This window comes from Manis pentadactyla, chromosome 1 (assembly GCF_030020395.1).
Source record: "Manis pentadactyla isolate mManPen7 chromosome 1, mManPen7.hap1, whole genome shotgun sequence".
NCBI classification, from domain to species: Eukaryota; Metazoa; Chordata; class Mammalia; order Pholidota; family Manidae; genus Manis; species Manis pentadactyla.
Window position 1 is genome coordinate 64,633,793 of NC_080019.1, and position 17,285 is coordinate 64,651,077.

The window sequence follows — 17,285 nt, forward strand, 5'->3', positions numbered from 1 at the left end:
TTAGCAGATGACATGATATTGCACATGAAAAACCCAAAAGAATTCACTCCAAAACTACTAGAACTAATATCTGAATTGACCAAACTTGCAGGATACAAAATTAATACGCAGAAATATGTTGCATTCCTATATACTAATGATGAACTAGCAGAACGAGAAATCAGGGAAACAATTACATTCAAAACTGCATCAAAAAGAATAAAATACCTAGGAATAAACCTAACCAAGGAAATGAAAGACCTATACCCTGAAAACTACAAGACACTCATGAGAGAAATTAAAGAAGATACCAATAAATGGAAACACATCCCGTACTCATGGATAGGAAGAATATTGTCAAAATGGCCATCCTGCCTAAATTAATCTACAGATTCAATACAATCCCTATCAAAATACCAACAGCATTCTTCAATGAAATAGATAAAACTGTTCTAAAAATTCATATGGAACCACAAAAGACCCTGAATAGCCAAAGCAATCCTGAGAAGGAAGAATAAAGCTCGGCGGATTATGATCCCCAACTTCAAGCTCAACTACAAAGCCACAGTAATCAAGACAATTTGGTACTGGAACAAGAACAGACCCATAGACCAATGGAACAGACTGGAGAGCCCAGATATAAACCCAAGCATATATGGTCAACTAATATACAATAAAGAAGTCATGGATATACAATGGGGAAATGACAGCCTCTTTAACAGCTGGTGTTGGCAAAACTGGGAAGCTACATGCAAGAGAATGAAACTGGATTATTGCCTAACCCCATACACAAAAGTAAACTGAAAATGGATCAAAGACCTGAATGTAAGTCATGAAACCATAAAACACTTAGAAAAAAAACAGGCAAAAATCTCCTGGACATAAACATGAGCAACTTTTTCCTGAATGCATCTCCTCGGGCAAGGGAAACAAAATAAAAAATGAACAAATGGGACTGCATCATGCTGAAAAGCTTCTGTACAGCAAAGGACACCATCAGCAGAACAAAAAGGCATCCTACAGTATGGGAGAATATATTTGTAAATGACATATCCAACAAGGGGTTAACATCCAAAATATATAAAGAACTCACGTGCCTCAACAACCAAAATATAAATGACCCTATTAAAAAATGGACAGGGGATATGAACAGACACTTCTTCAAAGACGAAATTTAGATGACCAACAGGCACATGAAAAGATGCTCCACATCGTTAGTCATCAGAGAAATGCAAATTAAAACCACAATGAGTTATCACCTCACACCAGTTAGGATGGCGACCATCCAAAAGACAAACAACAATGTTGGCGAGGATGTGGAGAAAGAGGAACCCTCTTACACTGCTGGTGGGAATGTAAACTAGTTCAAACATTATGGAAAGCAGTATGGAGGTTCCTCAAAAAGCTCAAAATAGAAATACCATTTGACCCAGGAATTCCACTCCTAGGAATTTACCCTAAGAATGCAGGAGCACAGTTTGAAAAAGACAGATGCACCTCTACGTTCATCGCAGCACTATTTACAATAGCCAAGAAATGGAAGCAACCTAAGTATCCATCAGTAGATGAATGGATAAAGAAGATGTGGTACATATACACAGTGGAATATTATTCAGCCATAAGAAAACAAATCTACCATTTGCCACAACAGGGATAGAGCTAGAGGATATTATGCTCAGTGAAATAAGCCAGGCGGAGAAAGACAAGTATCAAATGATTTCACTCATATGTAGAGCATAAGAACAAAGAAAAAAACTGAAGGAACAAAACAGCAGCAGACTCACAGAACCCAAGAATGGACTAACAGTTAAAAAAGGGAAAGGGACTGGGGATGACAGGTAGGAAGGGAGGGACAAGGGGGGAAAAGGAGCATTACAATTAGCAGACACAATGTAGGGGGTGGGGGGCATGGGGAGGGCTGTACAACACAGAGAAGACAAGTAGTGATTCTACAGGATCTTACTACGCTGATGGACCGTGACTATAATGGGGTATGTTGGGGGGACTTGATGATGGGGGGGAGTCTAGGAAGCATAATGTCACTCATGTAATTGTAGATTAATGATACTAAAACAATAAACAAATAAATATATAAAATTAAAGCACAAAAATTGTACATATGATCCTAGAATTTCTGTAACTCCATGAATATATACAAAAAACGTAGCTTTAAGAACATTGCTCTAAAATGTTTAGTCTTGATATTGGTTAGTCCTTTCAATATTTGAAACATTCCTTTACAATACTGTTCATATGATTTGTTTTTACTATGAAAAGCTTGCTAAGCACAAAGACAATTTTCAAGCTAGTCCCTGACTCAACTTACCAATCAGAAGGAAATCAACGGATTTCCAAGCATTTCAAGTATTTCTTAAAGTCCTTTTTATCCAACATATTTCTCATACACAATATTTTGGGGTCTGAGATACTGGTGTTTTTGCTTTGGTTCAACCAGCAATTAAAGGCCTTCTTAGTGCCATCTAAAATTACTTGTCAGAAGCATGGGCTATACTTGGTTCTTTCCATAGTTCCCATTAAGGGATAAGTACACAGTTGTTTTAAAAAGTGATAGTGAGACTGTGTGAGTGTGCACGTGTGTGTGTGTGTGTGTGGTGAGAGAGAGAAAAGAGTTCCAAGATATTTAATAAGTTTACAAAAAAAAGATAAAACCAAGGCATAAGAGAATGAGCACAGTATACAACCACTGTGTACAAGAGGAGGGGAAGAATATATATGTGTAAGAGCATAAAAATCATTTCGGAAGGATAAATAAGAAAGTGACCATCCATTGATTAGCTGCTAGGAAGCTAAGACGCAGCAGATGGGGAGAGAAATGAGATATATTACATTACTTTTTAATACCTGAACTATGTGAATGCATAACCTATTCAAAAATTTTAATTAAAAAAAATATATTTCCATCCAAAGAAATCTAGTTACAAGGGAGTTGCTAATTCTAATTCTGGTTCTGTGATCTTAGCCAGGTCACTCAATAAATATCTTTGTTCCTCTGCTCTACCGCTTGCAATAATGGAACAAACTTCCTGGCTCAAACTTATAAAATTTATAATGGCACAGGATTTTATTCTGATATATTATGGCTTAAAAAAATAAAGAGAGGGGGCGGAAGATGGTGGCGTGAGTAGAGCAGCGGAAATCTCCTCCCAAAACCACATATATCTATGAAAATATAACAAAGACAACCCTTCCTAGAATAAAGACCAGAGGACACAGGACAATATCCAGACCACATCCGCACCTGAGAGAACCCAGCGCCTCGCGAAGGGGGTAAGATACAAGCCCCGGCACCGCAGGAGCCGAAGCCCAGGGCTGCCGAACACCCAGCCCGAGCCATCCGGGCCAGAGTGCAGGGCGCTCGATACTAGGAAAACAGGGCAGCAAGAACAGTGAGCAGGCACTGGAGGCTGGGCGACAGAGGACATAAGAAAAGCGCGCGACCATTTTTTTTTTTGCTTTTTTGCTGTTTTGTTTTGGCGAGTGCTTTTTGGAAGTCTTAAAGGGATAGGGACCCCAATATTAGGGAAACAGGGCAGAAAGACCGGTGAGCAGAGGCCTGAGGCTGGCACCGGAGAATAAAGAAAAACGAACGACCACTTTTTTTCTTTTTTTTTTAATTAAAAAAAATTTTTTTTTCTTTTCTTTTTTTTTTTTGGTGGTCGTTGTTTTGTTTTGGCGGGTGCTTTTTGGAACTCTTAAAGGGGCAGGACGGGTCACTTAATCCAGAGGTAGGGAATCCGGGATCTCTGGGCACCCTAACCCCTGGGCTGCAGGGAGCAGGGAGGCCCCTTACAGAGATAAATAGCCTCCCAGCAGCTCCTGCTCCAACGCGACTCCACCATTATGGAGTAGCTGCCCGAGCCAGGCCACGCCCACAGCAACAGTGGAGATTAACTCCATAGCAGCCGGGCAGGAAGCAGAAACCCTGTCTGCGCGCAGCTGCGCAGCACAAGCCACTAGAGGCCGCTGTTCTCCCAGGAGAGGAGAGCCACAAACCAACAAGAAAGGAAGTCCTTCCAGCCGTCACTCGTCCCAGTTCTGCAGACTACTCCTATCACCATGAAAAGGCAAAGCTACAGGCAGACAAAGATCACAGAGACAACACCAGAGAAGGAGACAGACCTAACCAGTCTTCCTGACAAAGAATTCAAAATAAGAATCATAAACATGCTGACAGAGATGCAGAGAAATACGCAAGAGAAATGGGATGAAGTCCGGAAGGAGATCACAGATGCCAGAAAGGAGATCGCAGAAATGAAACAAACTCTGGAAGGGTTTATAAGCAGAATGGATAGAATGCAAGAAGCCATTGATGGAATTGAAATCCGAGAACAGGAACGCATAGCAGCTGACAGAGAGAGAGATAAAAGGATCTACAGGGATGAAACAATGTTAAGAGAACTGTGTGACAAATCCAAAGGAACAATATCCGTATTATAGGGGTCCCAGAAGAAGAAGAGAGAGGAAAAGAGATGGAAAGTATCTTAGAAGAAATAATTGCTGAAAACTTCGCCACACTGGGGGAGGAAGTAATCGAACAGACCACGGAAATACACAGAACCCCCAACAGAAAGGATCCAAGAAGGGCAACACCAAGACACATAATAATTAAAATGGCAAAGATCAAGGATAAGGAAAGAGTGTTAAAGGCAGCTAGAGAGAAAAAGGTCACCTATAAAGGGAAACCCATCAGGCTAACGTCAGATTTCTCAACAGAAACCCTACAGGCCAGAAGAGAATGGCATGATATATTTAATGCAATGAAACAGAAGGGCGTTGAACCAAGCATACTGTATCCAGCACGACTATCATTCAAATATGATGGTGGGATTAAACAAGTCCCAGACAAACAAAAGCTGAGGGAATTTGCTTTCCACAAACCACCTCTACAGAACATCTTACAGGGACTGCTCTAGATGGGAGCACTCCTAGAAAGAGCACAGCACAAAACACCCAACATATGAAGAATCGAGGAGGAGGAACAAGAAGGGAGAGAAGAAAAGAATCTCCAGACAGTGTATATAACAGCTCAATAATCGAGCTAAGTTAGGCAGTAAGATACTAAAGAGGCTAACCTTGAACCTTTGGTAAACACGAATTTAAAGCCTGCAATGGCAATAAGTACATATCTTTCAATAGTCACCCTAAATGTTAATGGGCTGAATGCACCAATCAAAAGACAGAGTAACAGAATGGATAAAAAAGCAAGACCCATCTATATGCTGCTTACAAGAAACTCACCTCAAACCCAAAGACATGTACAGACTAAAAGTCAAGGGGTGGAAAAACATATTTCAGGCAAACAACAGCGAGAAGAAAGCAGGGGTTGCAGTACTAATATCAGACAAAATAGACTTCAAAACAAAGAAAGTAACAAGAGATAAAGAAGGACACTACATAATGATAAAGGGCTCAGTCAAACAAGAGGATATAACCATTCTAAATATATATGCACCCAACACAGGAGCACCAGCATATGTGAAACAAATACTAACAGAACTAAAGGGGGATATAGACTGCAATGCATTCATTCTAGGAGACTTCAACACACCACTCACCCCAAAGGATAGATCCACTGGGCAGAAAATAAGTAAGGACACGGAAGCACTGAACAACACAGTAGAGCAGATGGACCTAATAGACATCTAGAACTCTACATCCAAAAGCAGCGGGATATACATTCTTCTCAAGTGCACATGGAACATTCTCCAGAATAGACCACATACTAGGCCACAAAAAGAGCCTCAGAAAATTCCAAAAGATTGAAATCCTACCAACCAACTTTTCAGACCACAAAGGCATAAAACTAGAAATATACTGTACAAAGAAAGCAAAGAGGCTCACAAACACATGGAGGCTTAACAACACGCTCCTAAATAATCAATGGATCAATGACCAAATCAAAATGGAGATCCAGCAATATATGGAAACAAATGACAACAACAACACTAAGCCCCAACTTCTGTGGGACGCAGCAAAAGCAGTCTTAAGAGGAAAGTATATAGCAATCCAAGCATATTTAAAAAAGGAAGAGCAATCCCAAATGAATGGTCTAATGTCACAATTATCGAAATTGGAAAAAGAAGAACAGATGAGGCCTAAGGTCAGCAGAAGGAGGGACATAATAAAGATCAGAGAAGAAATAAATAAAATTGAGAAGAATAAAACAATAGCAAAAATCAATGAAACCAAGAGCTGGTTCTTCGAGAAAATAAACAAAATAGATAAGCCTCTAGCCAGACTTATGAAGAAGAAAAGAGAGTCAACACAAATCAACATTATCAGAAACGAGAAAGGAAAAATCACGACGGACCCCACGGAAATGCAAAGAATTATTGGAGAATACTATGAAAACCTATATGCTAACAAGCTGGGAAACCTAGGAGAAATGGACAACTTCCTAGAAAAATATAACCTTCCAAGATTGACCCAGGAAGAAACAGAAAATCTAAACAGACCAATTACCAGCAACGAAATTGAAGCAGTAATCAAAAAACTACCAAAGAACAAAACCCCCGGGCCAGATGGATTTACCTCGGAATTTTATCAGACATACAGGGAAGACATAATACCCATTCTCCTTAAAGTTTTCCAAAAAATAGAGGAGGAGGGGATATTCCCAAACTCATTCTATGAAGCTAACATCACCCTAATACCAAAACCAGGCAAAGACCCCACCAAAAAAGAAAACTACAGACCAATATCCCTGATGAACGTAGATGCAAAAATACTCAACAAAATATTAGCAAACCGAATTCAAAAATACATCAAAAGGATCATACACCATGACCAAGTGGGATTCATCCCAGGGATGCAAGTATGGTACAACATTCGAAAGTCCATCAATATCATCCACCACATCAACAAAAAGAAAGACAAAAACCACATGATCATCTCCATAGATGCTGAAAAAGCATTTGACAAAGTTTAACATCCATTCATGTTAAAAACTCTCAGCAAAATGGGAATAGAGGGCAAGTACCTCAACATAATAAAGGCCATCTATGATAAACCCACAGCCAACATTATACTGAACCGCAAGAAGCTGAAAGCATTTCCTCTGAGATCGGGAACTAGACAGGGATGCCCACTCTCTCCACTGTTATTTAACATAGTACTGGAGGTCCTAGCCACGGCAATCAGACAAAATAAAGAAATACAAGGAATCCAGATTGGTAAAGAAGAAGTTAAACTGTCACTATTTGCAGATGACATGATACTGTACATAAAAAACCCTAAAGACTCCACCCCAAAACTACTAGAACTGATATCGGAATACAGCAAAGTTGCAGGATACAAAATCAATACACAGAAATCTGTGGCTTTCCTATACACTAACAATGAACCAACAGAAAGAGAAATCAGGAAAACAACTCCATGCACAATTGCATCAAAAAAAAATAAAATACCTAGGAATAAACCTAACCAAAGAAGTGAAAGGCTTATACTCTGAAAACTACAAGTCACTCTTAAGAGAAATTAAAGGGGACACTAACAGATGGAAACTCATCCCATGCTCGTGGCTAGGAAGAATTAATATCGTCAAAATGGCCATCCTGTCCAAAGCAATATACAGATTTGATGCAATCCCTATGAAACTACCAGCAACATTCTTCAATGAACTGGAACAAATAATTCAAAAATTCATATGGAAACACCAAAGACCCCGAATAGCCAAAGCAATCCTGAGAAAGAAGAATAAAGTAGGGGGGATCTCACTCCCCAACTTCAAGCTCTACTATAAAGCCACAGTAATCAAGACAATTTGGTACTGGCACAAGAGCAGAGCCACAGACCAATTGAACAGACTAGAGAATCCAGACATTAACCCAGACATATATGGTCAATTAATATTTGATAAAGGAGCCGTGGACATACAATGGCGAAGTGACAGTCTCTTCAACAGGTGGTGCTGGCAAAACTGGACAGCTACGTGTAGGAGAATGAAACTGGACCATTGTCTAACCCCATATACAAAAGTAAACTCAAAATGGATCAAGGACCTGAATGTAAGCCATGAAACCATTAAACTCTTGGAAGAAAACATAGGCAAAAACCTCTTAGACATAAACATGAGTGACCTCTTCTTGAACATATCTCCCCGGGCAAGGAAAACAACAGCAAAAATGAGTAAGTGGGACTATATTAAGCTGAAAAGCTTCTGTACAGCAAAAGACACCATCAATAGAACAAGAAGGATCCCTACAGTATGGGAGAATATATTTGAAAATGACACATCCGATAAAGGCTTGACGTCCAGAATATATAAGGAGCTCTCACGCCTCAACAAACAAAAAACAAATAACCCAATTAAAAAATGGGCAGAGGAACTGAACAGACAGTTCTCCAAAAAAGAAATACAGATGGCCAACAGACACATGAAAAGATGCTCCACATCGGTAATTATCAGGGAAATGCAAATTAAAACTACAATGAGGTATCACCTCACACCAGTAAGGATGGCTGCCATCCAAAAGACAAACAACAACAAATGTTGGCGAGGCTGTGGAGAAAGGGGAACCCTCCAAGACTGCTGGTGGGAATGTAAGTTAGTTCATCCATTGTGGAAAGCAGTATGGAGGTACATCAAAATGCTCAAAACAGACTTACCATTTGACCCAGGGATTCCACTCCTAGGAATTTACCCTAAGAACGCAGCAATCAAGTTTGAGAAAGACAGATGCACCCCTATGTTTATTGCAGCACTATTTACAATAGCCAAGAATTGGAAGCAACCTAAATGTCCATCGATAGATGAATGGATAAAGAAGATGTGGTACATATACACAATGGAATACTACTCAGCCATAAGAAAAGGGCAAATCCAACCATTTGCAGCAACATGGATGGAGCTGGAGGGTTTTATGCTCAGTGAAACAAGCCAAGCGGAGAAAGAGAAATACTAAATGATTTCACTTATCTGTGGAATATAAGAACAAAGGAAAAACTGAAGGAACAAAACAGCACCAGAATCACAGAACTCAAGAATGGACTAACAGGTACCAAAGGGAAAGGGACTGGGGAGGATGGGTGGGTAGGGAGGGATAAGGGGGGAGAAGTAGGGGGGTATTAAGATTAACATGCATGGGGGGGTAGGAGAAAAGGGAGGGCTGTACAACACAGAAAAGGCAAGTAGTGATTCTACAACATTTTGCTATGCTGATGGACAGTGACTGTAAAGGGGTTTATAGGGGAGACCTGGTATAGGGGAGAGCCTAGTAAACATAATATTCGTCATGTAAGTGTAGATTAGTGATACCAAAAACAAACAAACAAACAAAAAAATAGGGCAGTTCCTGTGTGGTAACCTCCAACGAGTTCTACACAAGGGTATAAAGGGCATATAAAAGTGTAGGCAAAGGGTCTGTCTGTGTTTATACAGAGGATCAAAGCCTAATTTGGCTACCCCGAAAATGAACTAAGATACGATATGAAAAAGAACTTCCAACATCTGCACTCTCTGGAAGACTCATGCCAGAAGATGATCATCAAAAAACCCCAACAAAGATCCATGCACTGCTACAGCTGTAGATGCACTCATCCCACCAGTTCCTGGACTTGCCATGGGAATGAGGAAGGAGATATCTAAGCTGGCCTGTGCATACAGTAAAACAACAAATTTGACTGGATCCATACTGTTGGAACTCAACCAAGAATTTGGAGAAGTGCAAATTGTAGCATTCCAAAGTCTTACAACTACAGACTATTTACTGTTAAAAGAACATAAGGTATGTGAACATTCCCCAGGAATGGGTTGTTTTAATTTGTCTGATCTCTCTCAGACTGTTCAAGTTCAGTTGGACAATACCCACCATATCATAGATAAGTTTTCACAAATGCCTAAGGTGCCTAACTGGTTTTCTTGGTTTCACTGGAGATGGCTGGTAATTACAGATATGCTTTGGTTATGTACCTATACTCCTATTATGTTAATGTGTGTGCACAATTTAAGTAGTAGCTTAAAACCTATACATGCTGAAGTTACTCTACAAGAAGATATGTCAAAGAAATAATCAATCTTCCCATGTTTTCTTCCGCCTTCTACTTCTATAGCTTTTCTTCTTCCTTCCTAATTACAACCCTTAAATAGAATTCGTGCCTCATATCAAATTTACCGAGTATCATAATTCTTCCAAGTGGTAAAGATACCTCAAGACAAATGCTGGGCATAGAAGCCACAGGGCATAAATATGCAAAGAAGTAAAAAGCTAACCTTTTCAAACAGTAAGGCTTCTCTCTCACTTACCAACTTCACATTTCCCTGTATGGCCCCGGAAGATGACTGGTTAGCCAGAGACGGGTAAGATTCCTCAAGGGAGGAACAACCTAAGACAGGCACAGTCGCAGGGGGGCCATCAGGTGAGAAATTGGGGATCAACAGAGGTGCGGCTTAGAACCTCACCCCCCCTGTTCTGAGAGAAATCTTCTGTATACGTGGATGTTTTATTGCCCTGGTCTAGCTTGGATTAACACATAGTCTACAGGCACACACCTCATCATCTACATTTGTTCTCTTACAACACTAAACTATGTTTTCTACCTTTATCTTGTATCTACCTACCACTTCAGCATTTTATTAAAAATCATAATACTAAAGAGAGAAATGTGGTATCCACATATAAATCAAGTATAAAAACCAAATGAGTATTCATATTTGAACCGACTGTTTATAGTTCATAATGCATGAGCAAAACCGAAAGTTTCTGTGATGACTGCCCTTGTACTGTTCACTATGTAACTTATTCATTATGTAAGAATTTGTTCTACATGTAAGAACTTGTTTGTTATGCCTCAGAAGATTGGAGACTGACGAAAATTAGGCTTGGGGTAGATTAATGATTGTGCATTGAGCATTGACTCCCCTATACAGAATTTTATTGTCGTTAACAACCATTTGATCAATAAATATGAGAGATGCCCTCACAAAAAAAAAAAAAAAAAAAGGACAGACTTCCAATGGTAAAATAAATAAGTAACCGGGATGTAATGTATAGCATAAGGAATATAGTCAAGATATTGTAACAGCTTGGTAGGGTGATAGCTGGAACCTAGAATTATGTATATAAATGTTCTACCACTGTGTTGTACACTTGAAACTAATGTAATGTAATACTGTGCGTCAACTACCCTTCAATAAAAAATAATTATTTAAAAAAAAAAAAGGTAGATTTCCCAAAGTGAATAAAACATAACTGTTTAAGAATTAAAAAAAATATAAAAAATAAAAAAATAAAGAGAAACTCATTTTTATAATGACAATAACTTTTAATACAGATTTTTGAAAGCTTGGTTTAAGCAAATTAGTATGTTGCCAGTATAAAGCCTAGAGAGTAAATGCTCAAAATGTAAATCTTTCAAGTTGAAGGTATAAATTCAAATGTCTAGCTTTTTGCATAGAAAAAACCAAGAGCAATAAAGGCAAATCCTTCTGATATAAGTTTAGGTTATTGAAAATTACAGTGAGTTCAGCTGTGCTTTCAGACATCCAGCAAAGAACACAATCAATTTCTCTTAACGCAGTAAGAAGAGCCTAGTGTCTCAGTGACATCTGCAATGTAACTACAGTTGCTGGAATAAAGCAGAGAAGACCTACCTAGTTACCATAATGAAGCAGGAGGTAAGTATTTAGTGAGGCTATCAAATGGTAATGGAAACAAATACAATACAAAAGGTTACAATAATGTCACTGTAAGACAACCGTTAATCAGTGATAGATATAACCCAATACTCAACCACACTGGCAAAACTGATCTCACCTCTTACATAGTAGCGCACACCAGCTCTGAAACAACTCCTCCTTGAGATGAGAATCCAGTCGAAGTATTTTCCATTAATAGAACACGTGTGCATAGTAATAACTTAACATTAAGAAAAACACAACATATAGAAATCGTATGTATTACTACCAGATTAAATATGAATCTATTTACTCTAACAAGAATGACTCTGTCTTTTAAGAGGATGGAATATGCAAAGTTTTTGGTTCATCATGAATATTCACAAATCTCTAGTATTTTAATATTAAATTGTGAAGTTTGGTCAAGTCAATAATCCTATAATAATATACAGACAGTATATTAAGTGGATTATATCATAAATAATATGATTTCCTTTCCCTGATATTCTCAACTACTTTCTAAAAGGAAAGAATTCAGTATTAACTACATCACCAAAAAACCTATTTTGAATGAAAAACATGTACATTTAAAATAGATTAACCTTCAAATAAGAAATGGAGAAAAGGAGGAAAAAGGCTCAGCTACTGAAGTTAAAAAGAAACAAACCCTGAAATATTTTATTATGCATAATTACAAATAAATGTCATAAAAGTTGGTAAGCATATGAAGATCTACAGATCAAACTGTGAATTAAAGATTATCCAAAAGCAGAAATTTTGACTCTACTTTTTCCTTGAAACAAGTAAATCTAAATATGGATAGAAGAATGTATCTCCCCAAAAGCTTATTAGTATAAAACTATTTTCCTAACTACTGGTAACAGTATATGTTAGATACAACTCAGTACGACTCAATAATGTAGGAAGTTACACATATGGAAATTCTAAACACTGACCTATTTTGCTTCCAGAGTAAAGGACTATAGAAGGCTTTGGAGATGCTAAACCTTGTACATTAAAATAATGTTATTATGAAATATAATAAAAATATATAGTATAATATATATAATATTTATAAAAACATCCAGGCTTGGGGAGTTATTGCATAATAGATACAGAATTCTGATTGGGGTGAGGGAAATAGGTTTGATGCTGTTTGCACAACACTATGAATATAATGCCACTTACTAAATTATATACTTAAAAATGGTTAATATGACAAATTTGATATTAAATATATCTGATAATAAAAAATATTAAACACACACACATCCACCTCCCCACATACACACCCCTAGCACCTCTGAAGCACCCTGAGCTTCAGGCCCCTCCATCGGCTCCCTTACTGCCCTGCCCTCCAAAGAGGTAACCATTATCCACTCAGTTCACTATTCCTTTGCTGGTCTTTCTAGTTTCACCTCTTTTTACATAACAGGAATTATACTTCATATATTCTTTTGGCTTGCTTCATTTGTTTAACACTGTGTTCATGAGGTTCATCTGCTGCTGTGGCTATGTAATGTTTCACTGTATGAATGTATTAGTTTTCCCATTCTACTGTCCAGGATGTTTCCAGTTTTTGCTATCATAAACAGTGCTACAACAAACATCTCTGTAAATGAACATGTAGAAGTGGCTCTAAGGAGCAGTAGTGCTGGGTCACAGAGTATATTCGTCACCTGATTTTATTAGGAAATGCCAAATTCTTTTAAGAACGACTTTGACTTTTTTCATCTTTACCAATACCTGATATTGTTGGCTTTTGAAAAGTTTGCCAGACTGGTGGGTTTAACAGAATTAGAGGTTTCTCTTATAATCCCAATGGCCTTACCCTTTTTCCTTCCTCATTTGTTTGGGTTTGCCCTATGGTTATTTTCTATATGTAACTTTTTTAAACCTAACTTCACCCATCCATTATAAAGCTTAATAACATAACAAAATAAGTATCTATGAACCCTACCATCCAACTTCAGATCAGTAGCAAAATACTGAATCTAATGATCTGTTCCTTGTCCATTCTATCTTCTTACCCTTAAGTAACTTCGCAGGCTTGTGGAGACCATACTCCTGCCTTTTAATTTACCTGTATTCAACCATGACTTAAAACACACAGCTTGCTTATATTTGAGTTTTATAACAATGGTACCACACTCTTTCTCTCCCAGTGAATTCCTAAGATTCATCCGTACACTGCATGAAGCAGTAGCTCATTGCTCTTCAGTGCTGTGTGCCATCTGTAAGGACCATTCCACAGAAGACCTGATTCTTCTACTGACAGAATGTGTGGCATTCACAGTTCGCTTGTAACAGCTATACTGTGAACATTCTTGTAAATACATCCTGGTATAAATGTATTGGGTATACAGAGGGGAAGAGCTGGTAAATTCACAGAGAATGCCAAATAATTTTCAAAATGGTGATACCAGATGATGATAGCAATATGAATTTCTTGTGATTAATCCCTCTCTCTTACCCGGTATCATCGGACTTAATAACTCCTGTTAAGCTCCCAATTCATTTTCCTTTAAAAACCACAGCACTAGAGAAGAACCCAAGGCAGTATTTTATTCATTTGTTCACCCAAATTATCTATTTTGAACAAAGATGAGCATGACAAGAGCCTGCACTTAAAGAAGTAAGTGTACCATGGAATATGACCGCTTTGTGAATCATTTTTCACTCTTTACAAGAGTAATATGCAACACTTTCAAGAATCCAGAAGGCATGGAAGGAACAAGAGGAAATAAGATCATACGGAATCTTATCACTGTGACGTACCTTTTAATATGAGAGTATGTTTCCTTCTGGTATTTTATCGGTCAGTTACTCCCAGGGCCAACCTCTCCCACTGGGGATGCCCATTTGGCAGTTGCTCCTCACCCTCCAACACCCCTCTTTCATCCCGCTCACAGCTAATGACAGTGCTTCCTATTTTACCGTGAAAATTAAAGCCACCCACATCTCCCACTACATCTACGTACCAGCACCCACATCCAGATAGCTGCTGCCCTCCACGATGGCGCAGCTGTCCGTGCCTGGCCTTTGACCTGTGCAGGAGACTCCACCTGCCTCACTCCAGGACTCCACCAAGTGGTTGTACTCTCACCTTCTCCACTTTTTCCCATTCTCCAAAATCTTCCTCATCAGCATTTGAGAATAGCCTCCATGTGGGCAGGAAGATTAAGGAGCAGGAGTATAAACTCCCTTTTTGACGGTCCCATTTAACGAACCAGTAGCACAGTAGCTGATGACACCTTCTCTCTGGAAACTTATTTACATTTGCTTCTGGAACACTACCCTCATTTGGTTGGTTTTCCTCTTCCTCACTGAACTTTGCCAGTTCATCTGCATTTCTCCAACTTCTCAGTCTTAGAGACCCTATGACCTCTCCTTTCAGGTCACTTACTTTGTTTCCACTTCAGAAGTCCCCAGCCCTCAGCGGGGCCTACAATCTGCATTTTTTCACTATCTAGAACCCCCTTCAAGTTGTCTTCTCTCCTTCTCCAGACGTTTTCTCTGTTCTACATACACTCCTTCCTTCAATGACCTCATCCAGCTTCATGGCTTTAAACGCCACCCATACCCTGAGGACTCTCAGATTCATGCCTCCAACACCAACTGCTCTCCTAACACTCAGTCCCATCAGTCCATCTGTTTCCCTGACTCCCTTACTTGGATTTTCTCCAGAAATCTCAGGAACTCTAGATACTGTTTGGCCTCTTCCACTTCCAAACTCTTCCCTGCTTTAGCGTATGGCCTTCTTCCACTCACTCTGGCCCAAAACCTTAGACTCTTACTGAACTACTCTCTTTCATACCATTTATCAGAAAATCCTGTCAGCGATACCTTCAAAACATATCTAGAACCTGACCACTTTTCATCCCATTACTACTACCACCCAGGTCCCACCTCTTACCTGGCCCATTGCAACTGCTTCCTAATTATTCCTTGTTTTCTCCCATGCTAGCCTTTGGCCTCTTCTCTACATCACTGGCAGGGTGATCCTGTCTTATCATGCCAATCCTCTGCTTAAATCCCAAGTTGCTCATCATAGTTGAAGTAAAAGACAAAGCTCATAAGGCCCTGCCTAACCGGGGCCCAGCTAGTTCTCTGAACAAAGCTCCACCGCTTCCGGTCCATTCTCTCTGCTCCAGTCATGTTCCTGCCTTGAGATCTTTGTTCTTGCTGATTTCTATGTATGTGAAAATGAGACTATAGTTCTTGTCAAGAAACTGCCTTGTACAAAAGCTAATTTAAGGCTTTAAAGCTGAATTGATAAGCTGTTTTAAAAACTTTGTAGAGAAAGTGTTCTGCAATCTCACTTAACATTATGTGTTGATTCACAATCTCATTTAGGAGGGAAAAAAACACATACATACACACAACTGGCCCAAAGCTTTGAAGCACCACCTAAACATTTGTTCTTTAGCCTTAGGAGAATTTGGAAAGCTCCAGGGAGGGAAGAGGGAAAGAATAAGAATAAACAAGAGCTTTTAACCTGAGATTTCTGATTTTTATCCCCCCACAATTGTGCAAATTATTTTTTCCATTATTTTCCTGCTCTTAAGTATAAGAAACATAATAATTTAACAAAATCATATTAACATAATAAATAAAGAAATCAGAATAACATAATAAATAAAGAAATAAATAAAGAAACCAAGCTTCTTGGGGGTACTTGATATAAAGATCACTTCATTTTCTGCAGAAGAGGATTACAGACACTCATCATCATATTGTGCTTGTCCTTTAATAGTCAGGTTACTGCTTCCCTTAATTTTAATTATGATGTCTATGGTAAGTTTTTTAAATGAACTTATAATCAGACAATCCTTATTCATTTTGCACTTGTACTGATCTCTCCTGCCAAGCATTATTCTTTGTACACATCTATTTTCATTTTCAAAAACAAATATAATTTTCAATTGTAATTCTCTTCCCCCAAGTGGCCAGTCATCCTAGTTCCTGAGTCTAACTTTTTTAATCACTGAGGGAAGTTTTTGTTTTAATAGCCAGGTTCAAATTACTCTTTTTTATTGATACAAAAAATCCAATAAAGGCAAAGCACAGCATACATATTCCTTCTTTTAAACCACGAGCCTAGAATCTTGAACAGAGAGAATAATCCAGTCTAAATAGTTCATTCTTTAAAAAAAATGGTGAAATTACAAGTATTCTAACATTTAATGTTAATAATTTGATTTTGTATTAAAGCCAATTCCTGCTAACTATAAAATACTCTCCTCATGCAATATTTGAAACTGTCTCAAAATCTGCCTAGTAATGTTAAAATAAAGACTGTTAGTTAACTAAAGAGTAATATTAGTAAGGATACAGCCATGTAATACTGGAAGGGCAAACCGATGGACCTGAAATGAAGATACATGTTACATTTAAAAATAAATACTTTAAAAATAAACAAAAAGCAGTATATAAAAAATATTTACACATGGGGAGATAATATATAAAAATAACAAGGTAACAAGCTTCTGGGTAACTTTTTAATTTTAATTTCTCTAATGTAACATGTCTTTTCGGTTTAAAAAAAATTTAAGTGCGTGTTACAATCATTTGGGCATGACGATTCAGATTTTGGAACACTAATAAAACTACAGGAAGTTGTAGAGTGTTCACCTCTCTCCTTTTCACTCTTTACCTATAACTTCCCTCC

The 17,285-nt window shown here is 38.3% G+C and overlaps 1 protein-coding gene across 1 annotated transcript in view; it reads right to left on the reverse strand.

Moving 5' to 3' along the window:
* SACM1L (SAC1 like phosphatidylinositide phosphatase) overlaps window positions 1-17,285 on the reverse strand; it is a 109,208-nt gene that overhangs the window by 35,257 nt on the left and 56,666 nt on the right. The window contains exons 7-8 of the mRNA XM_036883314.2: window positions 16,950-16,983; window positions 11,754-11,855 (exon numbers count right to left, since the gene is read on the reverse strand). Coding sequence (XP_036739209.1) covers window positions 11,754-11,855; window positions 16,950-16,983 — 136 coding nt within the window. The remainder of the gene's footprint in view (window positions 1-11,753; window positions 11,856-16,949; window positions 16,984-17,285) is intronic.